The sequence below is a fragment of the Aotus nancymaae genome, unplaced genomic scaffold, assembly GCF_030222135.1.
Source record: "Aotus nancymaae isolate 86718 unplaced genomic scaffold, 86718_ANA_hifiasm-v0.15.2.pri h1tg000002l, whole genome shotgun sequence".
Classification (NCBI taxonomy): domain Eukaryota; kingdom Metazoa; phylum Chordata; class Mammalia; order Primates; family Aotidae; genus Aotus; species Aotus nancymaae.
The window spans coordinates 23,767,594-23,791,376 of record NW_026988413.1 but is presented as its reverse complement, the minus strand read 5'-3'; the positions used below and the strand labels follow the sequence as shown (position 1 = coordinate 23,791,376).

General features: G+C 36.6%; 1 protein-coding gene across 2 annotated transcripts in view; it reads left to right on the top strand.

The window, feature by feature from the left end:
• Positions 1–23,783, top strand: part of EXOC4 (exocyst complex component 4) — an 819,820-nt gene that overhangs the window by 42,052 nt on the left and 753,985 nt on the right. For both annotated transcript variants that reach the window (XM_012473980.2, XM_012473981.3), the window contains exons 4-5: positions 10,525–10,709; positions 22,043–22,149. In XM_012473980.2, coding sequence (XP_012329403.1) covers positions 10,525–10,709; positions 22,043–22,149 — 292 coding nt within the window. The remainder of the gene's footprint in view (positions 1–10,524; positions 10,710–22,042; positions 22,150–23,783) is intronic.

Below are 23,783 nucleotides of genomic sequence, written 5' to 3'. Positions count from 1 at the left end.
CTGATTTTATAGTCTGATTATTTGGTCAAATAGGTTTACGTTAGTAGTTAAATGAGATGACACTCCAGGTTTGGACTGACTTGCACCCTTCAGAACTGTCATCTTGATGCTCTAATTTGTGCATCTTTGCTGTGGGTCCTGATGTGACCTATTGGAGGGCTTTAATGGATTGAAATTAGAGAATATATTTACTAATTGACAAGTGGTGGATATGTGTAGTGTGTCATAGTAGAAACAAAACGGATTTAAAAGCAGGAAGTTCTTAGTTCTAGTCTGATTTGACAACTTACCAGTTCCTTGAGCCTAGATAAATAAATCACATTATTTCTCTGTTTTTTTAGTATCCTTATCTATAGAACAGATAAACAGATACTTACCTGTCTACATTATAGAATGCTTATGAGAATAAAAGTGAAATATAGTACAGGAAAAGTGCTTTGTAAAATATAAAACAGTATAAAAATTTAAAGTGGTGTAGGTATCACCATTGTCATTTCCCAGTACCAGGTAAAAAAAATGCAGGAGTCTGGGCTTGTTTACACTGAGTAGCATTTCTATTCTGGTGTTACCATCACTAATGCATACCTGTTTTAATCACACAAACCAAGTGTGACTGTGTTTACACACTTGAGTCTACAGAAAGAATACTCGAAGTAAAGAAGAATACCTAAGTCGTTTGCTGCTATCCTCCTTCATATTTCTGGTTTCAACCTCACATATGACCTTTCTTGAACAGATTTTTGATTGGCCAGTCTGTAGCCAGATGGGAACTAGATATTTGTGTAAATTGCAGCTGATTTGACAACGCATGTTGTTGATAGGAGACTTCAATCTCAACTTGATGATGGTCTGAGAATTCTAATCAGTAGCTTTTGCTTGGCTTGACAAGATAGGAGGAGCTTGTTAAAGAAGTCTATTTTCTCTGAGATTCATCCCAGTACTAATTACTTGTGGTTGCCTAGCTCTTGAAATGAAAAAAGCCATATTCCTCTATCATTCCTTTGTGGGATTTTAATAGTTCATGTTAGTAAAGAGCTGTGTAAGTGCTGAGCGTTTCTAATGGATTTGGGGCTCTTGCAGAGTGTGGGCGAAATTGTCTTGATTGAAGTGTGAGCCTGAAGTGACTCTGAGACCTCCTTTGCCAGAGTTGTTCTGTAACTTTTTCTTGTCCCAGAGTAACAACATGACGGGGTGAGTGACTTTAGGATGCTTGTTAAGAGAGAATGGCTTTCCTAGTGGTCTCTTCTATTGCAGTTTGTAGTAGAAACCTAGGTTTTAATGCTCTCTTATAGAACACTGATGGGAACTGGGAATTGAAGGGACCATGAGGTTAGGAACAAAAAAGGTTTTTTTCTAAGCTTTCCTATGAGCAATTTACAATTATCTTTCTCTTACAGTGTTAAGTATAGGTATAGTTTAATCTCATCAGGAAAGTAATTGTGAACAGATCTGTTACAAGGTCTTTTAGAAGAAATTAGGCTCTTAATTTGGAGTTATACTTCAGAACCCCTACAACTATGCATAGCTTAGCACTTGGGATCCACTTCTAGAATTTTATTTTAAGGAAAGAATGAAGAATTGTAACTGTTTTGTGTTAAAAATATGTATACAAGGATACTTATCACAGTAAGATCTATGGAAGTAAAAAGATAGCAATGACTTAAATATAGGGAATTGCTTTAAGTCATTGTATACTTATACTCATCCACTAGCATGGAAATACTAAATATAATGTTTAGGGATAGGCACTTGCTCCCATTGTATTGCCAAATGGAAAAAGCATGTTTAAAAGCAATTATTTTTGAAAACATTTTGCATGGAAAAATGATTGGAAAGAATTAGCTTAAAATATTATATATTACTGCATCAGATGAGTGACAGTATGATAGTCGTTTTCTTTTATAATTTGCTGTGTTTTTCAGGTTTTCTTGGTTGAGTAGGTATTATTTTTGTAATTTGGGAGAAATGCAAAGCTTAAGAAAAAAATATCATTATAGGTCTCACTTTTTTTTTAATCTGTGAAATTAGGGTGAGACCCCAGTCTTGACAACCTTTAAAGGCCTATTTGAAGAGAAAGCTCTTACTTTTCATCTCTCAGATACTGCCGTTCTGTGAGGCTCAGGCTGAGAGTATAATAGAGTATCTTAGAAGACCTGGCTTCCCCTACTTTAGGAGGAAAAAAAGAAATATCACTTTTGCTTTAATAAAATATAGGAATTATTTGTGGCAGAATGCCTTGATGTATAAAGAGGAAAAACAAAAAAACCAACAACAAAAGAGGGAACCCAAAGAATGCTTAAGAATAGCTTAATAAAATGGTATGCTTTTAGAACAAGTCTGCATTTCATGGTAGTAATGGGGTGAGTTCTGTCATGAAGGAAGAAGTCACATTTGATCCTGTTTTTGAGTTTTATTTTCCAAAATAGATCTGAAGATACTTTAAAGAAGAAATTCACAAGTAAAGGTCCTTTTCTTTGACAGCACTTTATCTTGCAGGCCCTATTCCTTTCATTCACTTATCAATAACTTCATCTAATTTGCCTTGTCCTGTAAATTCCATTATCTCCCTGGCAGTCTATTGCATTAAGTCCTTAGTACCTAATATTGCCTCATTTACATTGACACATGCTTGACCTCAGCCCTTCTCCTCTTTGTTAATGCACCAACAAGCACTGATATCTCTCTGGAGCATTATCATTTGCTGTTAGCTCAACTAATAACAACCCTTCATTTGAGCTGATGAAGGTTTATTAAATAAAAACATGCAGTAATGCTGGCAGTAATGAAGGGAGAATGGAGGTAGACAGCATCCTTTTTTTAATGGTGAGAGTACACCAAGTCTGCTTTATATGTATTGGGTTTCCTAAGGGAGACAGGGCACCTGAATGGGTCTGATCGATACTGTTTTATCAGGCTGATTTAAGAATGGGCACTTTTGATTGTCTGACTTGATCACTGTTGATTAGCATATAGGCTGAGGAGTTGGGGGGAAAAAGTATTCTTGCTCTAGGCACTTGGCCTTGCTCCTGATGCAGCTATCTTTGAAAGTCTGTCTTCAGTTCCAGACCGCCAATAACCCCGAGGCTTTCAGGCAGTGGCAAAGCTTAGCCATAGGGAGCCAGAAACATCATCTTAGTCTGCTCGGTGAAGCTAGAATAAGAGATTGTTTTTCCCATAGATCCCGCAAGAGTCCCTGAAACCTTCTCAATAGCCCTAACCCTTGAATGAATCCTCTTAGTTTCCCTTGCATGTCCCATACTCTTATTCCCCCTGACTACCATTTTTACATGAAGACCAGTTTACTGGTGTCATGCTGTAGACAAAAGGTACATGGATGATGTTATTAGGTCTGTATTAACAATTGGGATTTTTGGGTTCACTTGCTTGCACATTTGTGTCACATACATATATTGTGGTATATTCTAGTAAAATTATTTCTAGTGTATCTGATGCAGTTAAATGCACAGAGTTCTATAAAGGCTACAATGTTCTGCAAAAAGTGCTGTGATGTCCCAGATGTGTCAGAGCTTTCTGCTGCTACAATTGTTAGGTTGGACCATAGGAAATAACCAGTATTTGGTAATTTTTGACCTGTAAAAAAGAAAAGCAGTATTTTCAAATGGTTTAAATTAATAATGTGATAGATACCATGTTTGTTTTTTGTTTTGCTTTTTTTCTAAGCTGCATTGTTCTACTAGTTCCTGTCTGATAAAGATAAAAATTTCTGCCTTGGGAAAAATAAGGTATAGCAAAGTAGAAATAGTTGGTGAGTAAATGATCTGAGATTCTTGGCTCCTATGTGATAAATATCTTCCCTGCTTGCTTAAAGGTGAGTCTGAATCATTCAGCATTCACTGGGAGATCTGGAGGCCTCTTGTGTCCACCCAGAACTCCCTGATCCTGAAGGTGGACATTTGGGGGTAGGGGGCCCTCTAGGGGAGCAGGGCCTAAAACCACTGGAGGTTGCCTTCCAGCAGTTTAGGGGCAGGACTGTGGCAGGTGGGTGACCTGGGAACTAAGTAAATCTAGGGCATGTTTCTTTTGTTCATAGACAGAGATTTTGTGGTGTTCTTATTTATTAAATAGTTGAGACTGCTCAAAAAGTTTGTTTAACTGTGTCTTACATATATGTGGGAAGAAGGAGAGTATCAATTCTCTGGAGTAACCTAATTTCATATCTTTACTGCATCTCGAAGGTAGACCACGGCAACATTTTCATAATGGTTGTGTTGCCTTACTAGAAAAATGCTTCCTTAAGGGAGACTGACTGACCTAGAGAAAAGTGATAAAACATTTTGGAACCATATAATTTTCAGAGTCCTCAAGGAAATATTTGTTTTGGATTCAGTAATGGCAATACGTTTGCTTTCCTTAGGGAACAGCGTTGCCCAAATAAGCATTTTCATTAGCTACAAGTTGGTTTAGTTTATCAGTTGTGTTTTTTGTTTATATACATGTTTTTCTTCTTTTTCTGGCTTAAACCTTATTTCTATTCAAAGACAGTTGACTCTACCTTTGTGTGTCTTACCCACCTCAACTAAAAAAATAAAAAGATCAGGAGAGATCCAAGATGGCTGATCACTAGCAGCTCGAGCTCGTAGTTCCCAGTGAAAGCGCAGAGAACGAGAGGACGCCACACTTTCAGACGAATATTTGTTGCTCATGGAACAAGAGATTCCCAGCGGAGGAGCCCCACGGGTCGCCAGGGTGACTCTTGTGGCCGGTGCGGCGGTTTTGGTCGCGCCTTAGCGCCGCAGTTCTTGGTGCAGAGTCTGGAGATTCCCGGGCAGAAAAGCACCATCAATCTTAACACCGCTGTTTTGGCCGGCGCAGTGGATTGCTCAGATTTCGGCGCTGGGAATCAACAAGTTGGACGTCTGCTCAGAGACCTAGTTAGAAAGTCGGTAATTACAAAGACAACAGAGGGATAAGTATATAATGACGGGAAGAAACCAGCCTAAAAAGGCAGAGAATACTCAAAATCAGAATGCCTCTCCCTCTACAGGGGATTGCAGTTCCTTATCAGTAACGGAACAAGGCTTAATGGAGAACGAGTGTGTTCCAATAACAGAAGCAGGTTTCAAAAGGTGGGTGACAAGAAACTTCTGTGAATTAAAAGAACTTGTTCTAACCCAATGCAAAGAAACTAAGAACCTTGAAAAAAGGTTTGACGAAATGTTAACAAGAATGGACAATTTAGAGAGGAATATAAGTGAATTGATGGAGCTGAAAAACACAACGCAAGAACTTCACGAAGCATGCACAAGTTTAAACAGTCGAATTGATCAAGCAGAAGAAAGGATATCAGAAGTCGAGGACCAGCTCAGTGAAATGAAATGAGAAGACAAGATTGGAGAAAAAAGGATAAAAAGGAATGAGCAAAGTCTCCAGGAAATATGGGACTACGTGAAAAGACCTAATTTACGTTTGATAGGTGTACCTGAATGTGACGAAGAGAATGAATCCAAGTTGGAAAATACTCTTCAGGATATCATTCAGGAAAACTTTCCCAACCTGGCAAGGCAGGGTAATATTCAACTCCAGGTAATACAGAGAACACCACAAAGATATTCTTCAAGAAGACCAACCCCAAGGCACATAATTGCCAGATTTATTAGGGTTGAAATGAAGGAGAAAATACTAAGGGCAGCCAGAGAGAAAGGTCAGGTTACCCATAAAGGGAAACCTATCAGACTTACAGCAGATCTCTCAGCAGAAACCCTACAAGCCAGAAAAGAGTGGGGACCAATATTTAACATCCTTAAAGAAAAGAACTTTCAGCCCAGAATTTCCTATCCAGCCAAACTAAGCTTTATAATCGAAGGAAAAATTAAATCTTTTGCGAACAAACAAGTACTTAGAGACTTCACCACCACCAGGCCTGCTTTACGAGAGCTTCTGAAAGAAGCACTATACATATAAAGGAACAACCAATATCAGCCTTTCCAAAAATACATCAAAAAGCAAAGAGCATTAACACAATGAAAAATTTACACTAACTAATGGGCAAAACAGCCAGCTAGCATCAAATGGCAGTATTAAACTTATATATATTCTAATTGGATAAAAAGCCAAAACCCATTGGTATGCTGCATCCAGACCCATCTCACATGCAACGATACACAAAGACTCAAAACAAAGAGAAGGAGGAAGATTTATCAACCAACCAGAGAGTAAAAATAAACAAATAAACAAAAAGCAGGAGATGCAATTCTCGCCTCTGATAAAGTAGACTTTAAAGCAATAAAGAGCAAAAGAGGCAAAGAAGGACATTACATAATGGCAAAAGGATCAATGTAACAAGAAGAGCTAATGATTTTATGGATCAACAGGACAGAAAATTAAGAAGGATATCCAAGGCTTGAACTCAGACCCGGAACAAGTAAACTTAATAAACATTTATAGAACTCTTCACTTCAAACACACAAAACATACATTACCACCTCACACCTATTCCAAAAGTGACTACATAATTGGAAGTAAATCACTCCTCAGTAATCGCATAGCATTTCATAGGTTTAAATGACATATTGGTTGGCTGCTTGTTTGTTATTTTCTTCCTTTATTCCTTCCTGTCTACATCAAGTATAATTATTGGTATAAAAGAGGTTTTCAATACCCATTACTAAACTGCATTCTAGCCTGGGCAAGAAAGCAATACTCGCATTCTTTTTCTCTCTTTCTCTTCTTTTTTCTTCCTCTTCTTCATTCTTTTTTTTCTTTCTTTCTTTCTAAAAAAAAATAATAATAATAAAAAGATCAGTAGTTTCTTTTACAACATTTCTTCAACAAAGCAGCTGCTGAGAAAGGCCAAGTTTAGTGTTCCTCCAAAATATTTGCATTGGTTCATGACGGATCACAAAACCAGATCTTTTTACTTAATAAGCTTGATTAAGACTGGCTAAAGACAAGCATTTAACTATGAAATAATTATTTCCTGTATTTTAAACTAAAATGAAATTGAGAAATAGGCTTTGGGAAAGAAAATGTAAGGGTATGGTGGTTCCTAATTGCAAAGATTTTCCTTTGTTATAGACTTATGTCTCAACTCAGGCAAATTTTTTTTGAATTCTTGATTATATACATTTTAACTGTGTTTTTGGGCTATTCTTTTAGTTATAGAAACGTTTTTTAGAATTTTTGTATTCTTACATGGTTAGGTTTCTAATAGCAAAACATGCTTCCTGTTCAATATCATGTGATAAAATATTTGGAAAATGTTTGCTTATCTTCATAATCCTAAAGGAAATATTTGTTTTCAACTCTAAAACAGGTTCCTGTTATCTATCTGAGCAGTTTCCAAGTGTGTTGACTAGGACATTAATATTCTATTAGATGGTAATAGGTGTCCTGTGAAAAAATTCACTGATTTGTTTTTTCCTCCAAAATGCATTTAAAAATACCTCTATCCATCTATATATATATAAAGAATTCCAAATACATTTAAGTGACTCATTATTATATGTTTGTGACATTATTCAGCATTACATGTTACACTTAGGAACCTGTTTTTTTTTCTTTAATTTCTTATAGCAGCTACCCTGAGAGACTATTTTGTTGCTGTCTACTTTAATCCGACTGCGTCTCTTAAATTTCTGTTAATCTTTCAATCAGTGTGTTATTTAAAAGTGACTCCGTAGTCATTACATTTGGAAAAGTGAAGTAATTTATATAATGACCACTTCCCATATATTAAAACCATCTTTTTATCATTAATTATGCACATTCCTAAAGACAGATGATTATTTTATGATTTCTAGTAAATCCCAAATCTTAGGAAATACCTGGAAACCGGACCTCCCAGAACAGAATTGACTGTCAGTGGCAGTCTGTTGGGATGACTGGTGCCTCACCAACTTTTCCTTTATGTGGAAACTTTATGTTTCACACTCCTTAAAACCAGAGAAGATTTAGGAAGACTATTTTGTTGCTGTCTACTTTAATCCAACTGTTTTCTTATATTTGTTTAAGAAATTTAAATATCTTTTAAATTTCTCTTAAATCTCTCTTAATATGGCATTTGATGTGTGAATAGAGGCACAGACAATATTTACTAATTCACTGTACTGTGTATGTTGTCTCTTAAATATCTTTCTAAACTGATAATCTAGAGAGCAAATAGCTGCATTTAACTATTAATAAAATAGTTGCATTGGCAACTATTTTAAGTTGGTTTGAGTACCACTTAGTATGGTTACAGTAAGGGAAGACGGTGGCCTTGTCCAGCTCTCATAATCATAGCTTTACAAATAGAATGTTAATAAGTGCAGGCCAGAAAATAAAACACAGTGTTTTCCTATAGAAATAAGAGACTATTCTGTCTTCTCTTTTGTGGTAAGGTTTTCACATTTTTGAAGTTCTGAGACTACCTTTGATAATAGATACGTTAATTGTACTTGTATTTTGGGTCAAGGAAACATATTCAAAGTTTGTCATTTAATTGGTTACAATGGTTCAAAGATGGAAGGACCACTTACTGAAAATGCTTCACTAAAACACGTTGGGAATACCCTCGGAGGTTTCTTTACTCATAGAATTAATAGGGATTGTTAAATATAATTTCAGTGAGCACTCAGGAGGTGCCAGGCACTGCGTTAAGTGTTTTACCTGAATTTTTACTTTTAATTTAATTGAGTGGCTTTGAAAGTTGACACTTGTCATAAAATTCAGTATGTGGAACATATACTGTTTGGGTTAAAAATCTTTGTGTAAATTCCTACAAACAAATCAAGTGTGGATGTGCAGTGGGTGGTTTTTAAGCTTAAATATCTCAGCTGGATTTAATTACCTTAAGGGATAAGGCTACATGATGGGCCAGTGGTTTACCAAATTATTTTTCATTTTCTGGATCGCAGTGTCACTGAAGGTTAATGCATCCTCTCTTCTCTGCTAGAGACCTGAGTTAAAATCCATTTTAGGGCATAAGTGTAAATGAATTTGTTGTTGTTGTTTCCTCCTTGGGGACACTGTGGTCATTTTGTGAGGCTGCCTTTCCATTTGGAATTGCTGGCAGCTTGCTCTGGGCCCAGGGGCTCTTATAGCAGGGGCAGTGCAAGTCAGCGTGAAAATGAACTGGTAGGCTTCAGAGGGCAGAGCTGACCCAGGGCTTGTCACTCTTCCATTCCTTGATTCTTTCTTGGTTAACTTAAGGAAACTTATTTGCTACTGACTTTTGATTATAGCACATCACAAAGCAAGTGATGTGGTTGTGGGTAAGCCATCACATTTTCTTTACCATTTTAGGCTGGTTTCTATTTGGCAGCTACAAAGGTTTCTCTCTTCACTGTCCACACACTCCTAGATGACTCCTTAGAGTGGTATAGATGTGTGATCAACATTTGTGATCAATATGTTTCATGACTTTCTTTACCTATTGCTTTAGAGTAAATGCTTCGTTCTTTAGGAGGGTGTTTGTAGCCATAATTAGATTTAAGAGTTTTGCCCTGAAGTATTATTAGTTATTTCCTTTATCTGTACTTATTAGCAATATTTAATATAACCTAAGCAGGGAATAATACTCATAGCATTTTCATCCCTGGAGGAGCTCACTTGTGTTCTTTCCCTCTAAGCTCATCCTGTCATTTCTTTCTCTCAAAGAATAGCATGTAGAATATGCTCTTTAAGTTTTTTTCTTTGAAAATACACAAATCTTTATACATAAAAACAAACATAAACATAATTTTGTATACATGAATAAGTGGGATTATATCATGCATGCTGTCTTTTTATTTTTTTCTCCTTTGCAGATGTCACTTTGAGTTTCAAAGTGTGTTAGTTGCTTCAGGTTCCCTGAATCCTTCATGTTCTCCATTTATTGTAGGCATTCCTGTACCAGTTTGATTTATCCAGCCCTTTTGTCTTGAAAATCTCCCAAACCACTTTGCACCGAGAGTATCTTCCTCTTCATGTTTTGTCTTCCAATCACCATTCTTATCTCATTTCTTCTATCAAACTGAATCAGGACAAGGAGAGGTGATGACTACTATTGTCCACTTACAGCATTCATGTAAAAAAAATGTATTTACCTCTGTGTGATGTGTATTTGAAAAGAGTGAGAGAGAACCTGACTCTTGGTAAGCACAGAGTCATGATTGCTGTGAGAATAAGTTCTTTTTAAAACATTTATATAGTGTTTTTTTTAAAGTATTAGTTTTAAAAAAGCTAACTTTGAGTGAAAGTTGATTAAACCATTAGTACATGGGATTCTTGTGAGAATGTGAATGATAGAATCATTTAAATAGGGAAGTCTCTTTCCATGTGTCCATTGACCAGTATGTGTGTGGGCATAAATAGTGTGCTGTGGTGCTGTGCATGCTTTCATATTTATCTTTGTCAGGATTGTTTTATCATTATCTTAGGTGAGAAAAACTTCCCTAGCCACGTTATACTCTACAAAGTCTTGTGTATGCTGATAAAGTTCTCATAAGCTCCCTTTTGTTAGTATTTTTTAAGAAGTTTTTCTTATTTATAATATTGCCAGGTTATTAAGTTGTACTTAATTCTCTCTGTTTTTACTCTTTTCAGGTGTCAGCAGTTGAGTCTTTGGAGGGCCCTTTGCTCCAGGTGGAAGGACTGAGTGACCTTCGATTAGAACTTCACAGCAAGAAGATGAACCTCCACTTGGTTCTCATAGATGAACTGCACCGGCACCTGTACATCAAATCGACTAGCCGAGTTGTACAGCGTAACAAGGAAAAAGGGAAAATGAGGTTGGTTAAAGAGGCTCTTTGCTATAGTATCTTGTGGGATCGAAAGGAATATTCTTTGTTTCCCAGAATGTTGTTGTAGTTTGTTTTACTTTTCCTTTAATGTACTGTCGGTGAAACTTGAGGATGGTTTTCTAATAGCAAATACTCCATGTTCTGAGAGGCTGACATTTGGTTTGTTCATCCATTCTACATTTATTATGTTTCTTTTCTGTAAGGATATATAAGAAGCGTAGAAATGTAGATGTATTGGCTGGGTGCAGTGGGTTATGCTTGTAATCCCAGCACTTTGAGAGGCTCAGGTGGAAGGATCACTTGTGCCCAGGAGTTCAAGACCAGCCTGGACAACAGAGCTAGACCTTGTCTCTACAAAAAAAAAAAAAACAAAATTAGCTGGGTGGAATGGTGTGCACCTGTAATCTGAACTACTCCAAAGGCTGAGATGAGAGGATATCTTGAGCTCAGGAATTTGAGCTGCAGTGAGCTATGAGTGTTCCAGTGTACTCTAGCCTGGGCAACAGTGAGAAGACCCTGTCTCTTAAAAAAAAAAAAAATAGATATAATGATTGAATTATAGGATTCTTTGTTACTTAGGGTTATGTTCAGCTTTAGGCTGTACTTTTTCTAGAATAGTTTAGGAAAGGTTCAGAGAGAACACTTTTATTCCTTGGTTGGCTATAGCATAGCCCTATATTTAATGGCCTGGATAGTCTCAAGAAATTCATTAGCCTGGTAGGGAATAATACTAGATCTTAAGATGGTAGAACATTGGAGTTTTTAACATATGTTAGATAGCTGTGCATAGTATATGTCCTTCCAACATTTCTTTAGAATAGACAGATCTTTTCAGAGGACATTTTAGCACCATCTACTGAAATATATGTGTTCACACTTTTTCATTCAGATATAGACAAGAAGAGCACTGGAAGGAAGCAGTATATACTGGGAATAAAGTCTTTCAAGTCTTATCCTGTTTGAATAAAAAAATCCCAAATTTGCGTATGATGCTTCAGGTTATTCAGAGACCCTGATGGAGGAAGAGAAGATTCTACCTCTTTTCAGCAGTTGGACACTAGAAAAACTTCTGGCAGGCACACAGAATTGAGCTAGGGATATGTACCTGAGACATAACTTCAAGACTAGCTTTGACTAGGGTATCTGTCAGTACCTCAGCAGAAAGTGAAGTGATGGCTAGGGAAGGTGCTAAGGAATTCTTCCCACAATGCCTGATGATAAATAGCAGATCTGAAGAGATTTCTTCCCATGCAAGGTTAAGTAATAAAATCACTATGAGTTTTGTGAATATATTCTGTATTATAAGGGAAAATGAGCATTACTTTGAGATCTCAGAGGAAGAACGTTTATTTAAAAAATTTTTTTTAAAGCAAGCAAGAAGCATTTAAGAGACTTAAGCTCAAGGTTTCTCAAAAAATACAAGAAACACGATGTAGTAGACTATTCAGAATAATCACTCCTTTCCCCTCTACTTTAGTGGGAGAGGTATATTTCCTACCCTTTGGTTTTAGGGCTTTGGCTTTTGCCATCATTAGGGTACATGACACAAGCAGGGGCTTCAAATGTGCATATGTTGGTGAGTGTGGCCTCTCGTGCTTCTGCCATTGCCTTGCTGTTGGTCCCAGGAGAAGGGTGAGAGACACGGGGAACTGACTCAAGATCAACAGACCTGCCTCGCCTGGATCAGCCAACCACCAAAATGTATGCTTATTGTTGATCATTACTGAGATTTTGTGGTTATATGCAGCAAGCACGTAGCTTCTATGAAACAGTAACGGGGAGCGACAAGAACAGAAGGAGGAGAGATGCTAACAGAGCCAACTTAAACATGAATAAAATGTAAGGAAACCAAAATGAAGTAGGGACATTTAAGTCTTTATTTAAAACTTTAGAGAGAAGATCTGAATCACTGATGTTGAGGGAAAACTTTCCTCATGATGAAGAAAAAGACAAGATGCTGAAAGGAAGATGATAAATACTAAAGTTGAACAGTGGTCAATCCAGTGATTTTAGGGTTTCCAGAGGATCACACTAGAATGATAGTGTTTGGAGCTGAATTATGTCCCCCTTAAAATTCATGTATTGAAATCCTAATTCCCAGTACCTCAGAATATGATGGTATTTGGAAATAGGATCTTTCAGGAAGTAACTAAGTTGAAAGGAGGTTATTAGTGTGGGCCCTAATCCAGTAGGACTGATGTCCTTATGAAAACGAAATTTGACATACTTGGAGGGAAGACCATGTGAAGACACAGGGAGATGATGGCCATCTACAAGAGGAGAGAGGCCTCAGAAGAAAGCAATCACGCCCACACCTTGATCACAGACATCCAGCCTGCAGAACTGTGAGAAAGTAAATTTCTGTTGTCTAAGTTATTCAGTCTTTTGTTACTTTATTATGGTAGCTGGAGCGAACTTAGAGGGGATCAGAAGCAATAATTAGAGTATAAATAAAGAAACCTACTTAAACAGAAAAACAAGACCTTTGTTCTGCAATCAAAAGAATTTAAGGTAAAATTAATAATAAAAAAAACTTTGTAATCCCAGCACTTTGGGAGGCCGAGGCGGGTGGATCACAAGGTCAAGAGATCGAGACCATCCTGGTCAACATGGTGAAACCCCGTCTCTACTAAAAATACAAAAAATTAGCTGGGCATGGTGGCGTGTGCCTGTAATCCCAGCTACTCAGGAGGCTGAGGCAGGAGAATTGCCTGAACCCAGGAGGCGGAGGTTACAGTGAGCCGAGATCGCGCCATTGCACTCCAGCCTGGGTAACAAGAGCAAAACTCCTTCTCAAAAAAAAAAAAACCAAAAAAAAAACTTTACTGTTAGACATAATCTGGAAATTCTTATGCTTTTCAGAAAAGAATTTTATAAGCACCAGGAAGAAATACTATGTGATCTGAAGTGACAGAGATAATTATTTGCCCACCCAATATTCATTCTTCCCTTTATTTTTAATAACAATCTTTACTTTGTTCCTGGTGGCCATAGGCCCAGCTAAAAGGCTACATTTTCCCTTCTCCCATATAGCTGGAGAGTGATTAGTGGGTCTTCGGTTTGCAAGCTGTTGAATCGAGAGGTCGTTAATTTTTCAGTTATACCAGTTAAACTGGTATACTTACTCTTTTACCCTTCATTTGCCTTTCCTTACTTTCTATCTGGGACATAGATTGGTGCTATCAAGCCATCCTAGACACAAGGTGACTTTGAGGACAGAAGCCACATCTTGAGCTCCATGATCACACTGAACCTCTTTTCTAGCTCTGAGTGGGGTACCTCTTTTATATGAGAGGAAGTCTTTATTTTACTCAGACCACTATTATTTGGTCTTCTGTTTTACACACTTAAATCCAGTTCAGTTGCATAGTAAGAAGCAAAAACCAGGCTCACCAGGATTTGCTGAATATTAAATCCCAGAAGACAATAGAGCAAAGTCCATAAAGCTGAATAGAGAAGAGTTGGGATCAAAGACTTCTCTACCCAGACAAGGGGATGTGACAGACGTTCTCAGATATGAATTTACAATAAAAAATCATTAGTATTCTTTTTCTGAGCAAAATACTCAGAGATAAACTATAACACATAAGACAAAATTACAACTGGAGAACAGCAAAGTTGTAGGTAGTTTGAAACAACTTTGAGGGCCACATACCATTAAATATGTACATGTATGTATATGTAAGTAAGTGACAAATACATTTTTACAAGATTGAAAATATCAGCTAAAAACCATTGTTGGAAAAAAAGGTCTGCCGAGTGCAGTGGCTCACACCTGTAATCCCAGCACTTTGGGAGGCTGAGGCAGGAGGATCACTTGAGTTCAGGAGTTCGAGACCAGCCTGGTCAACGTGGTAAAACCCCATCTCTTCTAAAAATATAAAAGTTAGCCAGGCATGGTGGTGCATGCCTGTAGTCCCAGCTACTCAGGAGACTGAGGCAGGAGAATCACTTGAACCCATGAGGTGGAGGTTGCAGTGAGCTGAGATCACGCCACTGTATTCCAGCCTTAGTGACAGAGCAAGACTCCGTCTCAAAAAACAAGCAAACAAACAAAATGGTCTATGTAGTTAAGGAATAGTCTCTAATAATAAACAGGATTTAGATCCTTTTTTACTCAGTTGATAGTTACTAGGAAATTTGGATCGATAGGAGAAAGAAATGCTGAATTCTTGCTTAAGATGAGTCAGAAGTTTTGTTTTGGACTTAGAATAATTAGGGAAAATATGTTTAATTTTGTTTTTACTAATCTAGATATGAATATTTAAAGATTTTTATATTTAAAAATCAACGGAGAAGACAAAAATGTTCCCTATTACAAAAGATATTGTACTGTAGCCCTCCTTTGTCAGCAGGGGATACAGTCCAAGACCCACAGTTGGTACCTGAAACTACAGATAGTACCAAGCCCTGAATCTACCTGCACAGTTATTCCTCACTTAATGCCCTCAATAGATTCTTAGAAACTGTGACTTTCAGTGAAATGAAGCTGTAACTTTAAGTGAAATGACGTACAGAAGGTCCTAGAATAACACTGTGTCCTTCACTTTCCTCCGTTGATGAGAGAAAAAAAAAATGGTTTCATTATATGCCAAGATTCTTGATTGCAAATGGAGGAAATCAGTCTGGGTAACTAAAACAGGAAAAGAATTTATTGGAAAGTTATCAGGTTGTTCACAGAATCTATGGGAAGTCTGTATAATCAGGCTCCAAAACCCAGTAGGAATCAACGGAGATTAAGCAGCTGAGCACACAGTCTTAGACAAGCCACAGGAAGGGTCTGTTTGGGTTGCTATTTTTGCTGGCACCATGCCCACAATAGCTGGATTTTAAACTCTTCTGTAAATGATCTCTAAATGTCACTGCATCTTTCCTTATCTCTTCAAGATTAAAAGTTCTGGATTCAAGCATCCAGTTTGCTGAGCCTGGGTAATGCCTGGCCTCCTTAAGCTTCCATAGTAGGAAGAGGGGCCTTTTTTTTTTGCTTTGATGCAGTCAGTGGGAATGGACTGGTCAGATGTTTGTTACCCCCCCAAAAAAAAACACCCAGCAAAGTTCTACTGCAGGAGAAAACAGGAAATCACACGAAGGCACTTACATATAAAGACCGGACATTTTTGAAGTAGAAAATAGGCAGTAGAATTGGCAAATGAAAGAAAGGTACACGCTTTCATACAAATAATAAAAATTCTATTTGGAGGAAATGAAACAAATAAATGATGAGACTCTCCTTGTTTTTGGCTCATAAAGATGTCAGTTCCTGTTAAATTCCAGTTGAAAATTTTGAAACTGTCAAATGAAATCAGAAGTTCACATGAAAGAATACATACATAAAAATTGTTTAAAAGAATTGTGAAGGCAGGTTATGAGATGGCATTTCTTATATGATATTAAAGCATATTGTAAAGCTATTTTGGTCAAAACAGTAGAGACATGCAAAAATAAAATAAAATAAAATAAATAAAACAATACAGACATGAAAATAGAAAATCCGGTGTTTGAGACAAAATAAGAATTGAGAAATAGACCCCAGGATATATGGACTTTAGTATTTTTGAACAATAGTTCAAGTCAGTTGGGGGGTAATGAAGGCTATTTAGTATATAGTGTTCAGACAATTGACTGTTGATTTGAAGAAAATAAATTTAGATGCCTACTTGTTATGTACAGACTATTCAGCCAGATTAAAAATCACGTAATAACACTTTATTAGCATTAGAAAAACATATAGGAGGATATGTGTGGATGAGCCTTTTCCAAGCATATCAGAAGACATAAAGAAATATATTAAATGGTTTAGCCATTTAAAAACCCAAAACTTATCTTCAGTAAACGGAGTCAAAGGATAAACTATACTCTGAGAAAATATATGTATGTCATATAATGCTTTAATTAATCTAAACCATGCAGATATTCTTAAGCTTAGTTAAAAAGGGATATAGACAGTTCTTAGATTAAAAATGTAAATGGCTAATAAACATAAGGTTGTTCAATATCATGAGTAGTCAGAGAAATACACACTTGAAAAATTAAATGCAATTTCTTGTTCGTAAGCTGATCAAAATAAAAGACATTGATAGCATGTTATGGTGGCAAAGATGGCAGAGATTTGTAGCTTTCTCTTGATGGTGAATAACCAGTATGCCTCTTTAGAAAATAAATTTGCATGTTCTTTGTCAAGGGAATTTTATTTCTACATCTACATCCTACAAAAACAGTACCAGTTCATAAAAATATATGTAACAAGACATTCGTCGTGACATTGTTGGTAAGAACAGCAAAAATATGCAGCTTAAATGTTCATCAAGGGGAGTATATTATATTGATACCATGTAATTATAGAACTTAAAAAGAATGATAATGATCTCTATGTGCTGATGTAGAAAGGTTTCTGAGGTGCATTTTTGGTCACAAAAGCAAATTGAAAAATAGCGTAGATAGTATGAACCTATTTGTGAAAGATTGAAAGGATAGAAACTTAAATATGTATACTTTACATATAGTATAAATATTTGTGTTTGTATAGAAAATGTCCAGACAGATAATGTCAAACCCTGATAAAAGGAATTACTTGTGAGAAATGGAAATGGAAATGTGAGGTGGGGAACAGGGAAGTAGAAATTCTTTTATTTCCTATGTACATCGTGAGCATGTTTTCAAAAATAATAATACAATTACCAATGATCCTTTTGAAGATTTTTTTAAATTAAATGGGAGAATGTTTAGGTTATAGTTTTGAAGCAAAAAACTAGACTTCAGAACTATGCTGGATGAACAAAGAATGTTGAAAAAGGAGCATGTGTGCCATTTTTGGGGTGTGTGATATGGGGGGGTGGACAGACAGAGACTCATTTTAAAATATTTTTTCAAGCCGTCCTTGCACCTCAGCCTCTTAAGTAACTGGCATACCACTGCATTTGGCCTTGATGCTCCTTTCTGTAAGTTGGTTTGGAAGGCATTATACCAAAATGATGTTAATGGATTTTTATTTTTTGTATTTTCAAGAAAGAATTTATACCTTTATAGTCAGATAAAATGAACAAAAAGTTGTTTAAAAAATAGTTCTTTTATTTATTGCATGCATCCTGGATTAATATTCGATTTAACCTTGCTTCCTCAGCCATCCTGGAACATCCTGTAGCTCATGGAAGAGAAAATTTGATGTCCATATTTGTCTCTGGGCATGTAAAGAGTGTTCTTGACTCCATTGTATTTGCTTCCTATTTTGTCTTTTAAAGATTTTTTTTTTCTGTTTACATATGTTGGTTTTCTTTTTCTTTCAGTTCTTTTTGTTTTTTTTTTCTTCTTTGCTTAGATTTTAAATTTTTAGCTTCAGTTTATTTTCTGTTACTGTGTCTTCACCCTTGGTCTGTCATTTGAAAGCATGACTCTTTTTTACTTTTATACCCTCTAAATTCATTATTCTTTCTGTATGTTCCACCAGATCTTAGAACTATCGAGAATTACTATGCCAGACTTTCCTGTTTCATTATTTAGTTAAATCTTCTTACTAAGGGCACATTATCTTTGACAGATATTTCTCAGCTCAGTTTGATTTAACAAATTTTATGAACACTTGCTCTTTGACAGGTACTACACCAGCTGTTCTGGTTATAGAAGTGAATATATCAGTTATTAGATTTACAACTTAAAGTTCAACTCACCTCTTGTCAGTTTTTAGCTTCATGAAATCAGCCAAATGAATTGCAGTTGTAATTTTGGACATAGTTGAACCCATTTATTGCTAAGTGAAGGAACAGAAATACTTTATAATTAAAAAGTAGATGTTTAATAAGCTGTCAGCACTTCCAACTCCTCTTAAAAAACTGTTTTCATATCTTGAAATTTTGAAATCTAACATTTAGAAGCAGATCCTTACTAGTTGGATGGTTGGTTAATGGCCAGGAAGTCCTTGAGGTTACAGTGGTTGTTGCTTGTTTTTGGTTTAATTTGTTGTATACTTTTCCTGTCCTCTACCATGTTGCTATTAAATGGCAAAATGCAGTCAGTCACAATATATAATTGGTAATTTTGGGGGAGCTACTTTATACTAGAAGGGATTTACTGTACATCAGCTATCTTTTGATCTCAGCTATGAATGATTCTGAATGGATTTAAAATAAACATTTGTAATCATATATTTAAAAATAAAAATAACAATATTTCCAAGTCTAATTTTGATTGTATTTTTTGTTTTCAAAAACTCTGAGAGATTAAAAACCTTTTGAAGGTATTAATTAATTAATTCCTTCTTTATCTTTGACATGTGGTGAGAAGAAGTCTTTTTCTCTGTTATGAAATGGAAACTGAGGTCCATACTATTTTATGCGACATTCTGTAATAGTGCCTGCCTTCCACTGAGCTTCATGTCTGTAGTCACAAAATGAGTGGGTGTGCCTCCTTTCTCTGGAACTTTTGAGACTAAGTCCTTTCATAAAACAGCAGGAGAAAAACTAAAGTCATTTCCAGAGTTCTTTGCCTTTGGGTTAGTGCTCACAAAGGAGAAAATTGAAGCCTGAGGGAAAATTTTAGAGAGAGAAAGATGAGTGTATGAAAATAGTTTTGCAGTAAATTGACTTTCTAAAAGTTTATTGATGGAGTTCAAGGGCCCTTCTGGCTCTGATAATAAAATCAGCAGGTTATGTTTTTCAGAGTTGAAATGGCAAGCCATTTATCTCCTTATATTTAACTGAAATATGTTTTTAGGTTAAAACTGAGAAGATAATTGTAGGATTTAATCTAAAGTTATTCATGTGTACATCTGTGTTCATAGAAGTGTGTACTATTATAAATACATATATAAAAATATCAGTGTGCACACACATAACTGTTTCATCATTAGGTGTGGCAGGCAGTATTCCAGCTATATAATTGAATTTTTCTGTTGATTGATACCTTTGTTTACCTGTGCTTTAAAAATAAACCTTCCATTTTGTTATAGAAATATTTAAATATTTAGACAATGTATATTTTTTCCTGCCATTTAAAGTTGAAGTTTTTTTACTCTGTAGCAGTACCATGAACCTGTGTCTTCTTTTATAATTGAAAATTTTATTTTACTTTATTCTTTGGTCCGTTGAAGCATTTTATTTGTAAATATGTATTACATCCCCAGGATTTTCTCTCCTGTGTGTTTTTGTGATGCTTCTTTGTGGTCCATGATGTGAGCTGAATCAGTACAATGAAACCAAGCTGGTGGGAAGGAAGCAGATTATTCTGTGATTTTTCTAGATCTTTGACTTGGATGTCAAATCTGGGGCTGATCGCTTCACACTTGTTCACAATAACTTGTCCACACTGTGAGGTTCACAACAGTTTTCCTAGCTCTGTGATCATCAGTGATTTCAGATTCGCTGGTGTACTCATGCTTTGTCATCACAGATGAAGATGACACCAGACAATGACTTTGGAGCACAGTCTAATAAGAACCAGGTGTTTGCCTCTTTTTTGGGCGTTCTCAGTGCTCTTGAAAGCAGCAGACAGGACATTTATGCACACCATTATAGGGCACGGAAAGATGGTGGAAAGAGCTCTCTGTGTCTTTGAGTATCTGTATCCAGGGCTTAGGGGGACCTGTAAAGCATTTTCTAATTGTGAGTAAAATGCAGGTGAAAGAGGATGAGGTCATTGAGTGGAAAAAAATGAGAAGACAAAAGAAGTCATAAAACAAGAAAGAATGGACAACCATTATGGAAAGTTACTGGATTTGAGGGCTGTTGGATTTTCTTAAGATAGTTCAGGCTAGGAACTTGTAGGTTTATATTGGTGGAAAAGAGTTGTTGGGAGGATGCCAGTTCAATTCCTGGTAAATGCTTTCAGTTACTTTAATATCTTATACTTCACTTTTCACATTAGCCTGTGAGTGATTGTAACAATTGGAAATATGCTGTTTGGTTTAGTTCATACCTTAGTCATACTTGCATTCTCAGCACTGAGCACAGTGCCAAGCACATAATGGATGCTGAAGAATTAGTTGAGTAATGATTCCCTGTTTCCCTGTAATAAGGGAAAAGGGAGAAGTTAATGACTGTCATAGTAATCCTCAACCTAGGACAGTGGTTGCCGTATTATCTGTACTCAGTAAAAAGAAGAAAACCTTAAGTGATAATTTTGTTCTTTGACACAGAGTGAAATTATTACTTGAACCCAAATTATTACTTAACAAACTTTAAGTTTGTTTTTCAAAGTTCTCAGAACATGTTTGTTTTTTATTGGATTGTAAATACACACACACCTAGCCCGTTCATTCCAAAGGGAGTGTGGGAGGAAGATGGGGATATATTGCTGTGGTCAGGGCAGACGTTGTTCACAATTTCACACATCCTTCCAACCTTCCATTTGAAGACATCTTTTCTATGGGTATGGTCTCTTCCCTGCTTCTCCTTTGCCTGCTCTCCTTAGCCACTGCTACTGATGATGTATTTCAGTACGAAAAAGTGAGAATTATGGCTTTGACTTCCCTACCCTTGGACTTGGCTTTGAGAGGCTCTTCTGCTGTAGACAGTGTGTCGAGATGATTTCATTTCTTGAGGGCAGGGAATAAGGTTTAGCTGGCTTGGCATTGCCTGTGTTCTTGCACTTAACAGGTGCTAGTAAATGGAAATTAATTTGAAATTTTGTTTTTTATAGTTTTTGTGATTTAAAATTAATGTGTTTATTTTGAAGGAAGTTGATTTATTAGTTTATTTAAAGTTTATTGGTTTATTTGAAGTTAATCATTAAGATGAGGGGCTTGGCCTTGTTAGGAAAGGTGAAATAGGTAAGCAAATACTGAATTAATTTGTTTGATAGCCTTAAATCATTTTAATTGTTGTGATTCTCAATGTCATGACATTTATGAGTCTCTTTTAAAGAAAACTAAATGTAGTACAATTCTGGAATATGTCAAAAACTCTAGCTTGAAAAACACAAGTATACAATAGTTAAACCTTTATTCGGTATCATGGCATGGTGTCATTTGATCTTTCTTTGTTGATAAATGAATATTTAATACAGATACAAAGGAGGATAGTGAAATTGCCTGGCATCATGTTATTACAAGGTGGTCATCCAGTTGATCCAGAATACATTACACTAATTTTTAAAACAGCATTGAATGAGATGACAAAAATTTAAGTACTTGGAGCCCTAATAATACATTTTTATTCCCCTTTCTGTGACAGTCACCTCTTTATTGGAAATATACTGGGAAGCTCCAGATGTTTGAAGTTCCAGTGTAAAGAGGGCTCATGACAAAAACAAAAGTGATAAGGGTGGGGCGTGTAGTGGGACTTCAGTTGGTTTTGGAGAAAGTGGTAACTAGTACTTCTTTTCTTATTCAGCTCCCTTGTGAAAGATGCTTCTGTTCCTCTGATTGACGTTACAAACCTCCCTACTCCTCGAAAATTCCTTGATACCTCTCAGTATTCTACTGCTGGAAGCTCAAGTGGTAAGTATTTAATTCTCCAGCCACTAAGCTTTTTAGTATGCCTCAGTTCCTAGGCAAAGACCTGGGGGAGCTTTTTGGGGGCTGGGCTAGGTTGGGCTGGGCTAGTGAGCCTGAGGTAAGTGTGTTGGAACCTGTGATAAGGCCTTTGCAACCTTCAGAGCAAATATGTACAGTGATTTATTGGGCTATCGCATTATCAGGGTGGAAAAGTGGCAGCTGAACCTGGCCTGCCTGGGGAATCCAGCAGCATCTGTGTTGTATTTGACCAGTACTGTTTTTCTTTCCTTTCCTTTTCTTTCTTTCCTCCCTCTCTCCCTCCCTCCCTCCCTCCCTTCCTTTCTTTCTTTCCTTTTTTTTTTTTTTTTTTTTTTTTTTGATGGAGTCTTTCTCTGTTGCCCAGACTGGAGTGCAGTGGCATGATCTTGGCTCTCTGCAACCTCCACCTCCTGTGTTCAGGGGATTCTCCCACCTTGGCCTCACGAGAAGCTGGGATTACAGGCACCCACTACCATACCTGGCTAATTTTTGTGTTTTTAGTAGAGACGAGGTTTTCACCATGTTGACCAGGCTAGTCTCAAACTCCTGGCCTCAAGTGATCCACCTGCCTTGGCCTCCCAAGGTGCTGGCATTATAGGTGTGAGCACTACATGTGGGCCACCAGCACTGTTTTTTTAAAGTTGAGTTTGAATGCTTTTTGTTAGAGCTTGTGCTTTCCTTTGTGCTATAATCTTTATTACTCCTAGTAGCTTTTACTCAACTGTCTCATGTATTACATTCCATTTCTGGTCCTAGGGAGCTTTTGAGTGTGTGACCTCTGCCCTAGGCCCTCTCCACTCCTGAAGGCACATACATCCAACTGTGCACACATAGTGATACCTGTAACACACTTTGAGGAAATATCTACAAACTTATATTTTCTTCTTTGGGATATCCAATATCCTGTTGAACAAGACCAAGCCATTTTGGGGTTATGTTTAAGGTTGAGGGCCGGAGGGTACACTTTGAGTCTGAATGCAAAGTTTTAGGGGACTCTGGTGGTTTGCCTTAAACCTACCTTTGCAGAGGGTTCAGCTCAACTGGGCTTGGAGAGCTTCTGGGCCTCTGCAGAGAATTTCTGTGCTATTGTAGCTTTGGGTTGAGGGAGAAGAAGACTGGATGTCTTTTGTGGGATACCTCGCAGGTGCTTTCTTGTGGCAGCCAAAATCTTCATTGCTTTTCAAAGAAATTGTAATATTTATTATCGTTGTCTTTTCGGATAAAAATTAGTTCTTATAGTTCTTATTAGTTTTGTAGAGCTTGAAATAAAGGGTGGAAAAAATAGAAAAACGATTTGGATTCAATCAGTACAGTTTGTCTAATTGGAAATGTTTCTGTTGAGAGCTTAATAATATATTGTTGGGACATATTTTGTTGCCTTTAAAATGCCACTTAAAATTATTTTAGGGTTATTTAGGCTTGGGACCTTGAAGTTTATTACTTTAACTACAGGAAAGTATAGAATTTTATAATAGATTTTCCTTTGTTAGTTTAATTAGTAGCTGAGTTTTAAAAAATTGCAAACATTTATTTTTATTATGATACTTTACAAAAGTTTGTACTCCAGCCTCTTCTTGGACCTAGAAAGGTTTTGTTTT